General features: G+C 41.6%; 1 protein-coding gene across 1 annotated transcript in view; it reads right to left on the bottom strand.

The window, feature by feature from the left end:
• nbeaa (neurobeachin a) overlaps positions 1–18,637 on the bottom strand; it is a 1,211,357-nt gene that overhangs the window by 84,899 nt on the left and 1,107,821 nt on the right. The window contains exons 46-47 of the mRNA XM_070892347.1: positions 8,043–8,162; positions 627–779 (exon numbers count right to left, since the gene is read on the bottom strand). Of these exons, the coding sequence (XP_070748448.1) occupies positions 627–779; positions 8,043–8,162 (273 nt within the window). The remainder of the gene's footprint in view (positions 1–626; positions 780–8,042; positions 8,163–18,637) is intronic.

The following is an 18,637-nucleotide window of genomic DNA, read 5'->3' as shown; positions in this document are numbered from 1 at the left end:
TTCAGTTCAGATGAGAATCTGGTGTATCTGACTGTACAGAATTCTTTGACCAAATCAAAAAAAATGTTTTATTAAAACAGCACATTCTAATAAAACACAAGTAGCAAGTAAAGATGAATAGTTAGATTTTGTATCATGTTGAAAATCTGAGTTAATATTATGATTAGTGGAAGTGAGTGCATTGTAATTTGGAGGATAAACTGAAACTAACAGCATAAATCTAAGAATTTCTCATCTTCCGACTCTTTTGCATTCACATATTTAGTATACTTGAACAACGAGCTGAATGTGTTCTATTTATGGCTGCCACCCTGCAAATGCCTGCTGGGATTGAATGGCTGAGTAATACTGCAGATGCACATCTGTGAGATGCTTTTTAAAACTGGTAAATTATGATTGATGAACCCAACAATCATGTAACATTATCAGGGATACTCACTGCTTCTGTCCTTTGGTGACATCATAGAGGTCAGACAAAAATCATGTTAGCATTGAACACTCTGCTTTAATAAGGTTACATGAATAAGTCTCTGGGAAACGTCTAGCCATATGCAGCTTGGAAAAACTGCTACTTGCAGTTTATCCAATGGAGCGGTCATTTTGCAAGAGCCAGATATCATTCTTACCATCCTGTTAATGCGGACAAAATCCTCTGGCTTCTTTGCCCAATGTGGAAGTTCAACATCAGAAACAACTGTTCCATCCTCACGGATGCCAAGATTATAGTTATTACTGTTCACAAACATTTCGGGTAAATAGTAGAATTCTGGAATTAGCTCCTGGTTAAGAAAGAGACAAAAGACAGCAAGGCTATTTATTTTACATATCAATAATTGTTGAGAAAGAACATTCAAGGTTTCTTTATGAAATTTTACAATCTCAATTATCATTATTTTTAAGCAATGATAGATTACATACCATATCTGAGGATTAGATGAACCATATCACATAGATATGATTAGCACAATAACAGTTATGCAAAACAGAACAAGTGGCATGGATTTGTACAATAAGGCATTTTACTGTTATATAGTACATTGAAAATTTTCAATTTTAATCTCACACAATTAACTCTAAATTCCCACCATCTCAAATAGAAAACACACCATTGGTGTAATAAAACAATAATAGGTGCCTGGTGTTACCTCTTGCTCAATGAATGAAGTTTTGTGTTTGCTCCCGCTTCCCTCATTCCCCCACACTGGTTGATGGAACTTTTGGGACTGCTTTCCACCCTACCTGTCCCCAACCCCCCAATGACAAAGTTTTACAGTCGAGGCTCCCTTACCCCATGTGGGCCTGTCAACCTTCATCTTGACTGACTGACATTTTCCACTTCTCTTCCCTGTCTTCCTATTTCCTCTATCCACCTCTTCCTCCCCATTTCATTCCTTCTTCCCCTATGTACCTCTTCCTCCCTCTTCCCCTCCTCTGACACATAGAAACATAGAAAATAGGTGCAGGAGTAGGCCATTCGGCCCTTCTAGCCTGCACTGCCATTCAATGAGTTCATGGCTGAACATGCAACTTCAGTACCCCATTCCTGCTTTCTCGCCATACCCCTTGATCCCCCTAGTAGTAAGGACTTCATCTAACTCCTTTTTGAATCTATTTAGTGAATTGGCCTCAACAACTTTCTGTGGTAGAGAATTCCACAGGTTCACCACTCTCTGGATGAAGAAGTTTCTCCTCATCTCGATCCTTAGACTGTGACCACTGGTTCTGGACTTCCCTAACATTGGGAACATTCTTCCTGCATCTAACCTGTCTAAACCCATCAGAATTTTAAACGTTTCTATGAGGTCCCCTCTCATTCTTCTGAACTCCAGTGAATACAAGCCCAGTTGATCCAGTCTTTCTTGATAGGTCAGTCCCGCCATCCCGGGAATCAGTCTGGTGAACCTTCGCTGCACTCCCTCAATAGCAAGAATGTCCTTCCTCAAGTTAGGAGACCAAAACTGTACACAATATTCCAGGTGTGGCCTCACCAAGGCCTTGTACAACTGTAGCAACACCTCCCTGCCCCTGTACTCAAATCCCCTCGCTATGAAGGCCAACATGCCATTTGCTTTCTTAACCGTACCTGCATGTCAACCTTCAATGACTGATGTACCATGACACCCAGGTCTCGTTGCATCTCCCCTTTTCCTAATCTGTCACCATTCAGATAATAGTCTGTCTCTCTGTTTTTACCACCAAAGTGGATAACCTGACATTTATCCATATTATACTTCATCTGCCATGCATTTGCCCACTCACCTAATCTATCCAAGTCGCTCTGCAGCCTCATAGCATCCTCCTCGCAGCTCACACTGCCACTCAACTTAGTGTCATCCGCAAATTTGGAGATACTACATTTAATCCCCTCGTCTAAATCATTAATGTTGCTTTAACTGAATAATGCATTTGGTGTTAACTTCCTGTGCGCAACGCCACGAGAGATCAACTAATACACTATATCATTAATAATAATAATAAATACCTGGGCGTGAGTTAAAGGCTATAATAGAATTTCAAGAATCAGGTGATGATAAACAATTCGAGAGTCATTTACTGTTTATGAAATCACCCAACACCCTCAACAACATTGTTCGCCCTATTATCATTATTTAATTGGAAAAGATTTACACATTAAGTCAACTAACTCGGTTTCAGAAAAGCTACATTTAACATACAATCAAGCCCTTCTGTGCTAATGTGAACCAATTATTATGAATGGTTTCCTTCCTTGCTGAACAGGCATGCAGTTCCAAAATGTAAAACAGACTTTACTATCAATTGTTAATTAATAATGCATTATTAACATATTACAAAATGTTGAAAGGAAGTTTGCATTTAACATTTTGCAATGCCTGTTTTGTGCAGCAAAACAGAGATTCAACATCGCCTCCAGTGTGCCAGTGCAGCCTTTGGCCATCTGGGGAAAACAGTGTTTGAAGACCAGGCCCTCAAAACTATCACCAAGCTCATGGTCTACAGCGCTGGATTAATACCCGCCCACCTGTATGGATCTGAGGTATGGACGATGTATAGAAGGCACCTCAAGTCGCTGGAGATATGTCACCAACGATATCTCCGCAAGATCCTGCAAATCCCCTGGGAGGACAGGCGGACCAAAATCAGTGTCCTCGCCCAGGCTAACATCCCCAGTATTGAAGCACTGACCACACTCAGCTTCGCTGGGCAGGCTACATAGTTCGTTTGCCAGATACAAGACTCCCTAAGCAAATGCTTTATGCGGAGCTCCTTCATGATAAACGAGCCAAAGGAGGACAGTGAAAACGTTATACGGACACCCTCAAAGCCTCCCTGGTAAAGTGCGACATCACCACTGACACCTGGGAGACCCTGGCCGAAGAGCGCCCGAGGTGGAGAAAGTGCATCCGGGAGGGGGTTGAGCTCTTCGAGTCTCAACGCAAAGAACGTGAAGAGGCCAAGCGCAGGCAGCGGAAGGAGCGTGCGGCAAACCAGCCCCACCGACCCCTTCCCTCGACGAATGTCTGTCCCACCTGTGACAGGGTCTGTGGCTCTCGTATCGGACTGTTCAGCCATCAAAGAACTCACTTAGGGAGTGGAAGCAAGTCCTCCTTGATTCCGAGGGACTGCCTATGATGATTTGTGAAGCAAAGGGTGTTATAGATGGTTCAAAACAATTACTGGAGAAATGTTCATTGCAAAAAATATTGCATGATTTAAGTTTCCACATCTAGTGTTGCAGAAAACACACAATATATTTCTTGAACTTTGTACACCTCCAAAATACCATTAATTTAAAATAAAGTTTTCATTGTTCATATTCTGCAAAGTTGTTCATTTCAAACGTTCAGGAAAGGATAAGATTATTTTGGCACAAAATTAGTATTGATTTTTGTTCATCTAGGATTCTATTAGATGTAATTTTAACAATGTCAATGACATTGGAAGACTATGTAACAAAGATTGTTGCCATATTGTGTCATATCTCATTAAAGTATGTGATCTGTACCACATTGCCCAGACTGTCAGGTGAAGATAAGACAATTTCCCAGAGGGGGGGGAAAAACTATGGTATATGCACTTCTTTCACTCTTGCATAATCCCGGCAGTTCGTAAAGAACAGCATAGGAGAGGCTAGCAAGTGGTTACCCATCTACCTAGTTGGTTCGGGAATGACGCAAAGGGACCCAAGAGGAGAGAAAATAACTTGCAAAACAGAGATGTGGGATTAAGATTATGTATTTTTACTAAGATGCAAAATGATAAAATTATGTTACGTGGCACAATTCCAACATTCATAATTAAGCCAGTGTGGAAAATACACTATTGTGTTTCACATATTCCACAATTCAGAACAAATGGAGATATCTTTGGTGGCTACAATTATGTTTTAAAGAGAGAACTTTCTGGCACAAATGCCATGAGGGAAATCTACATGTTTGTAAGTGAACTACACACAATTCTGGTAAATTTTAAGCAAACCTTTCAGGTAGCCTATGTCTTTAAAATTACACTGCACAAATACTATTTTGTTCTTGAGAAATTCTTTTATCTACTCTTTTAAAAAAGGCATTAAACTGTTTCAGTAGTCAATAAAGGGATTTCATATGGTTATGTAATTGTTTGTATGTTAATATTTGTGAACTTTCAAAACCTGAATGTATTTAATTTCATGTTTTATTTGGGCAACTTGTTATCTGAAATGTTCTAATGCTTAAGTATTATGGAATCAAATTATAGAAGTCCCAAACCTCAGTGCATATCTCAATTCAAGTAGTATTTAATTATCCTATTTTTATAGACACAAAAACCATTTAAGCTTTGAAGCCTTATGCCTTGGGTCCCAATATTTCAAACCCTGGATTTTTGATAGATTGCATTTACCTTTTAACACTGGGTAGACAGTAATAGTCTTTTTTCAAATCTGTTCGTTTAATTGCATTATAGAATTTCTAAAATTTCTGCTTAGTTTTCACATATTACTCAACACAATCATTTGGATTTGTTTTTTCTTTCCGACAAAAGGTCAGAACATCAGTTTCAGGGTTCTAAAAGCGGCTTTGATACTCAAGTGGATAAGTGGTAAAGCCAGAAATGGGAGTGTTCTGTGAGCTATTGTGATATAGTAAATAACTCTCACTGTCATCTATTGTAAACGATTTAACAAATCACATCATAAACTATTTACACATTGTTTTATTTGTGCTTTCTCACTTATCAGTATTTTCACTTGTTTGACTTTAGTGGTTAGGCACTTCTTCGGTGTTCAAAGGTAAGTACAATTCTTATTGCTGAAACTCTTTCATTATTATTTGAATTAAACACTTCTAAAACACATTACTGTTTTTCTACACTATATGCTAACATGATACTGCTTTTCTTTTTAAAAAAAATCAGCCTGAAGCCTCCGATTCCCCAAATCCTAGCAACAGATTAAATTCACCAGATTACATTGTTACAAGCATTAAGGCACTACAATGCGTAATATGATCAAAATGGATGACACTCTGCTTGAAATCTAACTCTATACAGGCTTTTCTAGGGTCACAGAGGTATAATAATGTCAAAAAATCACTACAGTCACTAAAGTAACCAATTAAATTTGATACCTCAGACCTGTAATGTGCCAGCGATGTGATTTAGAGAAGACATTCTTAATTGCTAGACACAAGATATTTTCCTCGAGCCTTATTTACCACTATATGTACTATCAAAATATGGTTTGTTTATATGAATGAAGGTAATGTAAACTTCCCACACTATCATTTAATGCAATTTTATTCCATGGTATGGCTTTAAGTAAAATACTGCAGAGAAGACAGACAAAACTCCAACTCAGGCACACATGCACAGTCTTGTGTAATACTGACATGAGATTTTAATAACACAGGACTGCTCAAACCCCTGACTGTCCCAAATTCTTAGTGGGGGGGAGGGGGGTGGGGAGGAGAGGAGGAAAAGAAAATGCAAATAAAGTATATTAAACAAGTATAAATTCATGGATAGTGACTCATAAGACTATAGGTGACTTTAGCTGGTATTTGTTACTACCGAATACATTAAAATTGTACTCTTTTACCAGATCCCATGTAAAGTTTACATTCCAATGTTATCGCAACATAGTGTTATTATGGCTGCACAGTGAAATGAAATCCAAAACATACGTTTCCACTTTTCTAATGTAACTCACTGCAAGCTTTTAAAAATGCCATCTCTTTTCTAGTTCTTGATCCCTTAGCGTCCATTAATTCTGGAAAAGACTCATAATGGACTGACTAATCATTCAGAAACCCTTCCCATTAAATGTATTAATTTACGCTGGTTTAATGGCATTTTGTCAAACTCGTGAGGCCTGCAAAGCCTTTTGAGAACACACAGTGGCTACTTTGAACAGTTTTTATTAAATAAAGAAAAGAAGTCTGGAGAATGGTTCCTTTGGTTGTCACTACATTTAAAAAAATCAGTGTGAAGCCAACTGGACTAGCTAAGATTTTTTCCGGGTGACTTGTTTCCTGAAAGGTCATCCTACTAACAGCCACTCTTTTCCCAGCTTGCTCTCATTACCACAGGAGGAGGCCAGGATTAATAAAGAAAGATTGTAAAACATAGATTCTTGCCCAATTTTGGGACCTGGAAGATCATATATCAAACATTTCTTTTGATCAGATCCCAAAATTACCTGTAAATTTAACCCATCTAATCATACAAATCACAACATGTGTATACATATATCTTTTAATGCATTTTTGTATGCAATGTTACTTCCACTCCCCCTTCCCCCCTAAAATACATAGACAACAGACAGACACACACAAATAACATTATTTAAAATGAATTGCATTGAAATGCAACATCACTGGGTACAAGCAGCCTGTAGTTTATTTTTTTAAAGTGGCTTTAAGGAACAAGCTGCATTTAAAATGGAACTTATCATTAATGGTTAATTAACTGCCCTTGGCAAATGTAACCAGCTTTGGATTGAACCACAACAATCTGACACATTGAGGACAAATGCCATTCCTGCTGTGTTTTATTGTAGTGAGGAAAACATTAAGTCAACACCAGCAGGACCATTATAATACTGTACCTCTTTTGTTTGTAGTCCATGTTATTAATGACAACCATGTTAATTAGCTTTATTCAGACACATCTCTGAGCCAACAATTCGGCGGGGGGGGGGGGGGGGGGAGTGGGGGGGGGAAATCTTAATTCAAATTCATTTTTGCTGAATTCATATTTTGATTCAAGCTGAACTAAGAAAACTAACATCTTTGACTGAATAACACCATTTAAAAATACTGTAGGTACTAACTAGGGCTGCAGAGTTTAAAAGCTAACACTGGAAAAACATCAACTGCAAACCTCACTTAGAAGGAAGCTGTTAAAACATATTTCTATGGTACAATAGGGCAGTTATACAATCAGTGTCAGTCCAATCTTCACATCAAGCAAAACTGTGCATTGTAATTCAGATACAAAGCCATTTGAAGCAGCCAAATTGCTTTATACGGGCCTTGTTTTTATTTGCATTCAGTAAGGCCAATTTCTGTGAGCTGGCTCCCACATATAGACCTAAAATCTCCTTCCCTATCTTAATAGCAGACCAATTTATTTAGGTCTATGAGTCTGCTGCTGAGATAAGGAAACCAGATAAAGTAGTAAGAACACCAAAAGCTGGTTGACAGATAGTGGTTTCCTGGAATACGAAATAAAGTAAGGGATATATAAAAGCAGCATTAGTAAGAGGTATGAAACCACCTGCATAAGGTGGTCTCACACCATATGGAATTTTTACTCGCTGCTATATAACTGTAGCTGGTATGGATCAAATTTAAAATGTTCTCTGATAGTCCATTCTTATATTTAATTTCTAATGTTAGCAGTGAGATGATAGTGATGCTGAGTCTTGACCCTTTTCAAACGTTAAAATGTAATAGGCATTCAGTTGCATAAGCTCCATTGTACTGAGCACCCTGTATAACCCATCTGCTATACCTGCATCACCCTATACAGGTACGTGTAGCATAACAGCCTCAGTGTACTTTAATACAGTCAGCAACACTTACTTTTACATCTGAAGTGTCTCTCTGACAGTTCCTCCATGATTTTGCCACAGAGGAGAATGTTCGCTCTGGATAATCAAATTTTCCTTCATTTGCATTAAGGAAAAATGTGGTAAACGGCTCCTAAAAAAAACAGTTACATTTATTTGACAAAATAATAATGTGTAATTAGCCAGTACATAGTAGCTAAATACAGTCTGACCAATAAATGAATAGTTATGAAATAGAAAGAAAGATCGCATCTGATCAAAACAATAAGAAACTACAGAACTGGCCAAAACATAAACGTTAACTATTTTCATGATTATCTCATCAGTTTTCAATTTCAAACCACTTTAATGATGGCGCGTAACTCGTGAAGGATCATAACATCAGAGCAGGGAACAAATACATGTATTTATGGCTCAAATGGACTGGAAACAATCTTCTGCATAAAAGCTCTCTCATCCCTAAAGGTAATCAAATAAGACTGCAAAAGGTAAGGTGCTGAAATTGTGCACAGAATTCCAATTGCAGCTTCGGCAGTGCTATAGTAAAGGTTAGAAAAACTTTTTTTGACTTATGTTTAAATACCTTGAGAACCTTGTATTTAATAGCTTTGTTGGAGACAGCTTCAAATTCACATACATTTCCAGTGAATAATCAACAATCACATCTAGACCCTTTTCCTTCTCCACTTTTACTAATAGTATCCTTTCATAATGTTCATATTTGCTGTTTCCTGCTCCATTATTTGGAGCAGAGGAACATATAGGGATAATAGACCAATGGGGTTTCATTTTTGATTTGCCTAGTCAAGATCCAGCACAGATATGATGGCTTCCTTCTGTGCTGTAAATTTCTATGGTAGTCAACTTTAAAATCTATGTTAACTGAGTTCTTTAATTATTCCAGAAGTTTTTAAATGTACCATTTGGAGATAGATACCTGGCATTTAACAGCTAATTATCAAATTTAAAACAGTGTACTATCCAACTCACCGTCAGCAATGACAAAGGAGGTCTACTGGTAATTTATTAAAAGTCTTGAATTCTACAATACACTTTGTTTGACATACTTCCTGTTGTCAGAACTGTGTCATCACACTTTTACTATTGTGTTGTATTGATTGGTTCAAAGAAAGACTGCAGTAAATTACAACTGAAGAAATGGAGAAACTAAAATCAAAACCAAGGAAAGCAGCTAGATAACTACCAAAGGGAAACCTCTAAGGACTGATGAAAACATCCAATCCTGAATGACTAATCAGGACCCCTACGAATAAAAAAAATGAGGTGGTGAACCAAATAATCATTGATAATGTTTTGACTCAATATTTTCCCCTCGGAACAGCTGAGGAGTTATGAACCACATCCACGCACTCTTTGCATGTCCAGTTTACAGAGCCTCCCAGAATGCATGAGTAGGTTTCTCTTAATTGAAGCAGAAACGTTGAAGTTTATGTTTTGGGCAGTTATGTAGTTCATCCCATTATCCTGTGAGGATGTGTGTGTTTCTTTGCTTTTTCCAAAACACTTTGAAACAAACTGGAGATTCAGTTTTCAAAACTTTATTTCATGCAAGTTTTATATTTAAAATATTAACTGTTCCATTTCTGTTATGAACTTCTTGTTAGTTAACACCTGTGATTAAGGCAACCTGTGATTAGCAGCAGCCCCAGTCGTCGTCGCTGATGGGTGGTGTGATAGGAAGCCTGAGGTAGGCCCGATCTTGTGGGATTCGCAGGGTTGGGTTTAAGCGTAGGGGTTTAAGTGTTTAATACCCCCTATTAGGATCTATTAGGCTAGGGGAAGTTTAGACAGTTGGTGGGAGGGAGGCTGAGGGTGGAAAGTTGCCAGATGGTAACAAATGGTGGACAAAAGGAGACAAGTCTGCGTGCGGCAACTACAGAGGAATCTCCCTGTTATCAGCCATTGGGAAGGTCGTCGCTAGAGTCCTTCTCAACCGTCTTTTCTCTGTGGCTGAGGAGTTCCTTCCGGAGTCACAGTGCAGATTTCGTCCCCTACAGGGCACAACGGACATGATTTTCGCAGCGCGACAGCTTCAGGAAAAATGCAGGGAACAGCACCAGCCCTTATACATGGCCTTCTTCGACCTTACAAAGGCCTTTGACGCCGTCAACCGCAGGGTCTATGGAGCGTCCTTCTCCGTTTCGGACGCTCCCAAAAGTTTGTCACCATCCTCCGCCTGCTCCACGATGACATGTAGGCCTTGATCCTTGCCAACGGATCCATTACAGACCCAATCCACGTCCAGACCGGGGTCAAACAGGCCTGCGTCATCGCCCCAACCCTCTTCTCAATCTTCCTTGCTGCCATGCTCCACCACACAGTTGACAAGCTCCCCCGCTGGAGTGAAACTAAACTACAGAACCAGTGGGAAGCTGTTCAACCTATGCCATCTCCAGGCCAGGATCAAGACCACCCCAACCTCTGTTGTCGAGCTACAGTACGCGGACGACGCCTGCGTCTGCACACACTCTGAGGCTGTACTCCAGGACATAGCTGACGTATTTACTGAGGCATACGAAAGCATGGGCCTGACGCTAAACATCAGCAAGACAAAGGTCCTCCATCAGCCTGTCCTGACCGCACAGCACTGTCCCCCAGTCATCAAGATCCATGGCGTGGCCCTGGACAACGTGGACCACTTTCCATATCACGGACGTCTCCCATCAACAAGAGCAGGCACTGACGACGAGATCCAACACCACCTCCAGTACGCCAGTGCAGCCTTCGGCCGGCTGAGGAAAAGAGTGAAGACCAGGCCCTCAAAACTGCCACCAAGCTCATGGTCTATGGGCTGTAGTGATACCCGCCCTCCTGTATGGCTCAGAAACATGGACCATGTACAGTAGACACAAGTCGTTGGAGAAATACCACCAACAATGTCTCTGTAAGATCCTACAAATCCCATGGGAGGACAGGCACACCAACATTAGCGTCCTCGACCAGGCCAATATCCCCAGCATCGAAGCACTGACCACACTTGATCAGCTCTGCTGCATTTAGGGTTAAGGTTAGGGTGCCAGACATGAGACTCCCAAAGCAAGCGCTCTACTTGGAACTCCTTCACGGCAAACGAGCCAAAGGTGGGCAGCGGAAATGTTACAAGGACGCCCTCAAAGCCTCCCTGATAAAGAGCAACAGCCCCTCGGACACCTGGGAGACCCTGGCCAAAGACCACCCTAAGTGGAGGAAGCGCATCCGGGAGGGCGCCGAACACCTCGAGTCTCGTCGCCGAGAGCGTGAAGAAATCAAGTGCAGGCAGCGGAATGAGCTTGCGGCAAACCAGTCCCACCCACCCCTTCCCTCAACGACTATCTGCCCCATCTGTGACCGAGATTGTGGTTCTCGGACTGGACTGTACAGCCAATTAAAAACTCATGTTAAGAGTGGAAGCAAGTCTTCCTCGATTCCAAGGGGCTGCCTATGATGATGATGATGATTAGCAGCAGCTGTGGTTTCATTGTTGACAGAAAGCAAAATAAAAATTGTTCATCAAGAATGTAGTTCTTTTTTCTCAGTTGAAAGGTTGAAGATTCAGTTAAATCTTTCTCTTCTGTATCTTTCAGGTGCTTTTGGGCATTTTTGTAAAAACTGGAAGGCTTTCGACAAGGTCCCACACAAGAGATGAATGTGCAAAGTTAAAGCACATGGGATTGGGGGTAGTGTGCTGACGTGGATTGAGAACTCGTTGGCAGACAGGAAGCAAAGAGTAGGAGTAAATGGGTACTTTTCAGAATGGCAGGCAGTGACTAGTGGGGTACCGCAAGGTTCTGTGCTGGGGCCCCAGCTGTTTACATTGTAATTAATGATTTAGACGAGGGGATTAAATGTAGTATCTCCAAATTTGCGGATGACATTAAGTTGGGTGGCAGTGTGAGCTGCGAGGAGGATGCTATGAGGCTGCAGAGTGACTTGGATAGGTTAGGTGAGTGGGCAAATGCATGGCAGATGAAGTATAATGTGGATAAATGTGAGGTTATCCACTTTGGTGGTAAAAACAGAGACACAGACTATTATCTGAATGGTGACAGATTAGGAAAAGGTGAGGTGCAACAAGACCTGGGTGTCATGGTACATCAGTCATTGAAGGTTGGCATGCAGGTACAACAGGCGGTTAAGAAAGCAAATGGCATGTTGGCCTTCATAGCGAGGGGATTTGAGTACAGGGGCAGGGAGCTGTTACTACAGTTGTACAGGGCCTTGGTGAGGCCACACCTGGAGTATTGTGTACAGTTTGGTCTCCTAACTTGAGGAAGGACATTCTTGCTATTGAGGGAGTGCAGCGAAGGTTCACCAGACTGATTCCCGGGATGGCGGGACTGATATATCAAGAAAGACTGGATCAACTGGGCTTGTATTCACTGGAGTTCAGAAGAATGAGAGGGGATCTCATAGAAACTTTTAAAATTCTGACGGGTTTAGACAGGTTAGATGCAGGAACAATGTTCCCAATGTTGGGGAAGTCCAGAACCAGGGGTCACAGTCTAAGGATAAGGGGTAAGCCATTTAGGACCAAGATGAGGAGAAACTTCTTCACCCAGAAAATGTTGAACCTGTGGAATTCTCTACCACAGAAAGTTGTTGAGGCCAATTCACTAAATATATTAAAAAAGGAGTTAGATGAAGTCCTTACTACTAGGGGGATCAAGGGGTATGGCGAGAAAGCAGGAATGGGGTACTGAAGTTGCACGTTCAGCCATGAACTCATTGAATGGCGGTGCAGGCTCGAAGGGCCAAATGGCCTATTCCTGCACCTATTTTCTATGGACAACTGCATAAATTAATAACTTTTGTTCTTTAAGTGTTAAGTAAGTGTTTTGAGAAATACTTTTGTTTATGAACATTCATATTTATTATTAAAACTGTACAAGTTAGCAAATTATTGGTGCACTATTTGTGTTTCTCTAATAAAACTACTTGGCAAAACATCGCTGTTCTTCAAAAACCTGCAACTCACTGCTGGCATATATTAAATAATGCTGCTTTTTGGGCATGCTTTTTCAGTCAGATCATATTTCCGATGTTACGCTCGCATATATGTACTTTTCTTGTAGCAAATGGCTCAAATTTCATAGTCATAAATCAGCAACAATTTACAACTAAAAAGGTAGGGAAGATATGAATTTAACAGGAGATCAATGGCATGCATTACATCCATCCATGTTTAATATAAGACAGTCAGCATTTTAGAGCACAGTTCATGCATCTGTGTTTGCAGATAAAAATCAGCACTATTGTTGGGCTTCCGCATCAGCGCAGCTCTGGGGCGCCTACCTTCTCTTGATACTGCTCCAATTTTGAATGCCACTGCACATTGTAGCAGGAACACTCTTGAGGTGAAGAGACCCTGTTAATGTGCACAAAATTCAAAACTGAAGCAGCAACAATGATAAAGGTAGGACACCCAAAACAGCACTAAGGAGAGAACCCTACAGTATCATAGAATCATGGGGCTCAATTTACCCCAATACGCCCCCAAAAAATGTTCCAAGTTTCCCCGTTTGATTTCCTCATTTTGGCGCGGCCTAGCCTGTCCTTTAGTTTTGGGGGTGGAGCCTTAACCTGCGCCAAAAAGATCAGGTTGCCATGGAAACCGGGACACAATGTGGGCTGGGGCTGAAAAGTGAAACATACAGCCAGCACACAACCTGCACAAGCACCTTAAAATATACTGCAGCAACTTCACAAGCACCTTGAAATACATTGCAGCGACTTCACAAACACAAATACATTGCAGCAACTTTCCTCCATTAAATTATTAAAGTCCCCTTCCTATGCCAGTGCTGATCCCCGCTTCTATCCCAGGCCGAATGGCCTCCTGGTCCACTCCTCGCATCTATCCCAGGCCGAATGGACTCCCAGTCCACTCCCCCGCACCTATCCCAGGCTGAATGGCCTCCCGGTCTTCTCACCCCGACCAATCCCAGGCTGAATGGCCTCCGGGTCTGCTCTCCTGCACCTATCCCAGGCCGAATGGCCTCCCGGTCTGCTCCCCCGCACCTATCCCAGGCCGAATGGCCTCCTCCCTCCCAGTCCCCGCACCTAACTGTACCCTAAAGGCTCCCCCCACTCCCCCCCCCGCGCTCTCCCCCTCTCTCTTACCTCTCCTGAAGCTGCTGTCCGGGCATCTGCTGCACTTACCTGTGCCGATTTCCTTAACTTACCAGAAGGTTTTTCTACGGAGGCCACATAAGCTGGCCAAAGATAAACTGGAGTAACTCTCAGCTGGCCAAACTTGGCGAACTGGCCAGAATTGGCGTGGGTGGCAGGTTACGAACCCTTTGGCTGAAAAAAAAACTTACCTAAAAAAATCGTAACTGAGTTGCACTGATGCAAACTGATCGGGGAAACTTGTTTTTTTTTAAACTTGGGCCAAAAAAATTGACCTGCACCAAAATAATGGTGCAAATCACTGGGGAAAATTAAGCCCATAGAATCATAGAAGTTTGCAGCACAGAAGGATGTCATTTCGGCCGATTGTGTCCGTGCCGGCCAACAAGAGGCTATCCAGCTTAATCCCACTTTCCAGCTCTAAGTCCGTAACCCTGCAGGTTACAGCACTTCAAGTGCACATCCAAATACTTTTTAAATGTGGTGAGGGTTTCTGCCTCTACCACCCTTTCAGGTAGTGAGTTCCAGACCCTCACAACCCTCTGCGTGAAGAAATTTCCCCTCAAATCCCCACTAAACCTTCTACCAATTACTTTAAATCTATGCCCCCTGGTTGTTGATCCCTCTTCTAAGGGAAATAGGCCCTTTCTATCCACTATATATCTAGGCCCTTCATAATTTTATACATCTCAATGAGGTCTCCCCTCAGCCTCCTCTGTTCCAAGGAAAACAAACCCAGCCTATCCAATCTGTCCTCATAGCTAAGATTCTCCACTCCCGGCAACATCCTCGTAAATCTCCTCTCTACCCTCTCCAGTGCAATCACGTCCTTTCTGTAATGCGGTGACCAGAACTGCATGCAGTACTCCAGCTGTGGCCTAACCAGTGTTTTATACAGTTCAAGCAAAATCCCCTGCTCTTGTATTCTATGCCTTGACTAATAAAGACAAGCATTCCGTATGCCTTCTTAACCACCTTATCTACCTGCCCTGCTACCTTCAGGGATTTGTGGACATGCACTCCAAGATCCCTTTGTTCCTCTACACTTCTCTTAGCTCTTCCCAAATGCATTACCTCAAACTTCTCCGAATTAAATTCTATTTGCCACTGTTCTGTCCACCTGACTAGTACATCGATATCTTCCTGCAGTCTGCAGCTTTATTCTTCATTATCAACCACACAGCCGATTTTAGTACCATCTGCAAATTTCTTAATCATACTCAAGTCGAGATCATTGATATATACCACAAAAATCAAGGGACCTAGTACTGAGCCCTATGGAACCCTACTGGAAACATCCTTCCAGTTACAAAAACACCCTTTGCTTCCTGCCTCTCAGCCAATTTTGGATCCAACTTGCCACTTTGCCCTGGATCCCATGGGCTTTTACTTTTGTGACCAGTCTACCATGTGGGACCCTATCAAAAGCTTTGCTAAAATCCATAAACACTACATCATACACATTGTCATCGACCCTCCTGTTTACCTCCTCGAAAAATTCAATCAAGTTAGTCAGACACGACCTTCTCTTAACAAATCCGTGCTGACTGTCCTTGATTAATTAGTGTCCTTCTAAATGAAGATCTATCCTGTCCCTCAGGATTTTTTCCAATAATTTTCCTACCACCGAGGTTCGTCTGACTAGCCTGTAATTACTCGGTCTATCCCTTTCTCCCTTCTTAAACAAAGGTACCACATTAGCAGTCCTCCAGCACCACACCTGAAGCCAGAGAGGATTGGAAAATGATGGTCAAAGCCTCTGCTATTTCCTCTTTTGATTCACTTAACAGCCTGGGATACATTTCATCCGGACCTGGGGACTTAACCACTTTCAAAGCTGCTAAATCCTTTAATACCTCCTCTCTCACTATGTTTATTTCATCTAATATTTCACACTCCTCCTCGAGAGCAGTGTCTGCATCACCCCTCTCTTCTGTGAAAACAGACGCAAAGTATTCATTAAGAACCATACCCACATCTTCCGCCTCCACACACAGATTACCCTCACGGTCTCTAATAGACCCTACCCTTTCTTTAGTTATCCTCTTGCTCTTAATATATTTATAAAACATCTTTGGGTTTTCCTTGATTTTATTTGCCAATATTTTTTCATGCCCTCTCTTTGCTTTCCTAATTTCCTTTTTAATTTCACCCCTGCACTTTCTATACTCCTCTAGAGATTCTGCAGTATTTAGCCCTCAGTATCTGTCATAAGCTTGGCTTTTTTTCTTTATCCTACCCTGTATGTCCCTCGACTTCCAGAGTGCTCCAGATTTGTTAGTCACACCCTTTTTCTTTAAGGGCACATATTGGGCCTGAACCCTCCAGATCTCCTCCTTGAATGCCTCCCACTGCTCTGACACATTTACCTTCAAGTAGCTGTTTCCAGTCCACCATGGCTAAATCACCTCTCAGCTTAACAAAGTTGGCTTTTTCCTAATTTAGAACTTTTATTCCTGGTCTATCCTTGTCCTTTTCCATAACTATCTTCAATCTAACTGAATTATGGTCACTAGCATCTTCCACCCGCCCAGCTTCATTCCCTAAAACTAAATCCAGAACCACCCCCTCCAGTGTTGGGCTTGCTACATACTAGCTAAAAAAGTTCTCTTGAATGCATTTTAGGAATTCCGCACCCTCTATATCCTTCACACTAATTCTGTCCCAGTTAATATTAGAATGGTTGAAATCCCCTACTATTACTGCCCTATAATTTTTGCACCTCAGAAATTTGCCTACATATTTGCTCTTCCATCTCCCTCTCACTGTTTGGGGGTCTATAGTACACTCCCAGCAGTGTGATCGCCCCTTTTTTGTTTTCCAATTCGACCCATATTGCCTCGTTTGATGATCCTTCCAACATATCATCCCTCCTCACAGCTGTAATAGTTTAGTTCATCAATACCGCGTTCCCCCGGCTTTTTACCCTCCTCTCTATCCCATCTGAAAATCCTATAACCAGGAATGTTGAGCTGGCATACGTGCCCCTCTTTTAGCCATGTCCCTGTAATAGCTATAATATCATACTCCCAATTGTCTACCTGTGCCCTCAGTTCATCTGCCTTATTCACTATACTCCTTGCATTAAAGTGTATACCATTTAGTACAGCCAGATCTCCTTGTTGACTACTTTCTAGCCCTTGTTTCCTCTGTCCTTCAAATTTACTTTCTACATTTTTGCTTTCCAATTCCAGCTTTACTTCTCTCCCTACTGAATCTATTCTCAGGTTCTCCCCAACAGCACTAACAAATCCCACCCGCATGAGGATATTGTTGAGGTGCAACCGTCCAGCGTGTACAGGTCCCACCTCTCCCAGAAGCAGTCCCAATGCCTCAGTAAAGTCCTCCCTCCTGCACCATTTCTCCAGCCATGGATTCATCTGCTCTATCCTTCTATTTCTGTACTCACTAGCTCGAGTAGTGCCAGGGGAGGTGAGGGAGAGAGATAGGATAGCTTGCGGTGCTTGGTGCACGGGAAAGTCTGAGTGCCAAGGGCAGAGTTTAGTGGGAAGAAAGCAAAAGGGTAGTGCTTGGAAGAGAAGAGGTGTGAACTCGAGCAGTGCAGCAGAGGATGGAGAGCATGAGCAGCATTGAGAAAGTGTGGCATTCGAAGTGTGAACTTAGAAGAAATGTAGGAAAGTTGAATCATGAATTAAGGGAGGAGAAATAGAAAAGTGGGAGCATGAACTAGTGGAGTTGGAAGGGAACATATCTCTGTGAACTGAGGACCGAGGATTACAAGAGATTGTGTTAACAGGAGGGAGAAGGTGTCTCTGTGAAGGGGAAGAGATAATCTGGTTGGTTTGTTCAAAATCAAATGTCACTTACCTTTCATTGATTTATTGTGATGTAAAATGTTGTATAAAATTAACCAGAATACACTGCTTTAATGTTAATTTAATTTTTTTCAGCGAAAGATTTGGAAGTAATATATACAACTCTAAATTTTCTGCCTACAGCAATGAGATAAAATTTGAATACACCATTTGCCAGTACATTTTTTTTTCTTTCAGGGATCTCTTGCCATTGAGAGAACGTTGGTTGAAAAAAAAGGAAAAATAGCGAACTCCCAAATGGCAGATAAAGAGTAATTTACAATAAAATTGTGCACATTTACTTTTTAGATTAACAAAAATTGCAATGTCAGTGTTTACTGTAACATTCAAAATGCTAGAAAACATTAATTAACTGCCACCAATCAAAATTTCTGGGTGGGGGAGCATGTACCAGACTTCTCTTATATAGTAAGGACGTGTTTATTTGCACTAACAAATGCTCTGATTGGCTCTCCGTGATCACATGACCTGATTGCTGATTGGTCCCCTTGGAGGATAAGACACACCCAGCAGTTTCACATGTGTAATTAGAACCGCCCAGCCCAAGTGTAATTTGAGCCATTCTGACTGTCAACTCCAGACAGGATAGAGCACCCCCATCACAACCCAGGTTCCTGCCCCACTCCAGCCCAAGTTCCTGACC

Source organism: Pristiophorus japonicus, chromosome 10 (assembly GCF_044704955.1).
Source record: "Pristiophorus japonicus isolate sPriJap1 chromosome 10, sPriJap1.hap1, whole genome shotgun sequence".
Taxonomy (NCBI): domain Eukaryota; kingdom Metazoa; phylum Chordata; class Chondrichthyes; family Pristiophoridae; genus Pristiophorus; species Pristiophorus japonicus.
The sequence above is the reverse complement of the archived record's forward strand: the minus strand, read 5'-3'. Positions and strand labels throughout refer to the sequence as shown.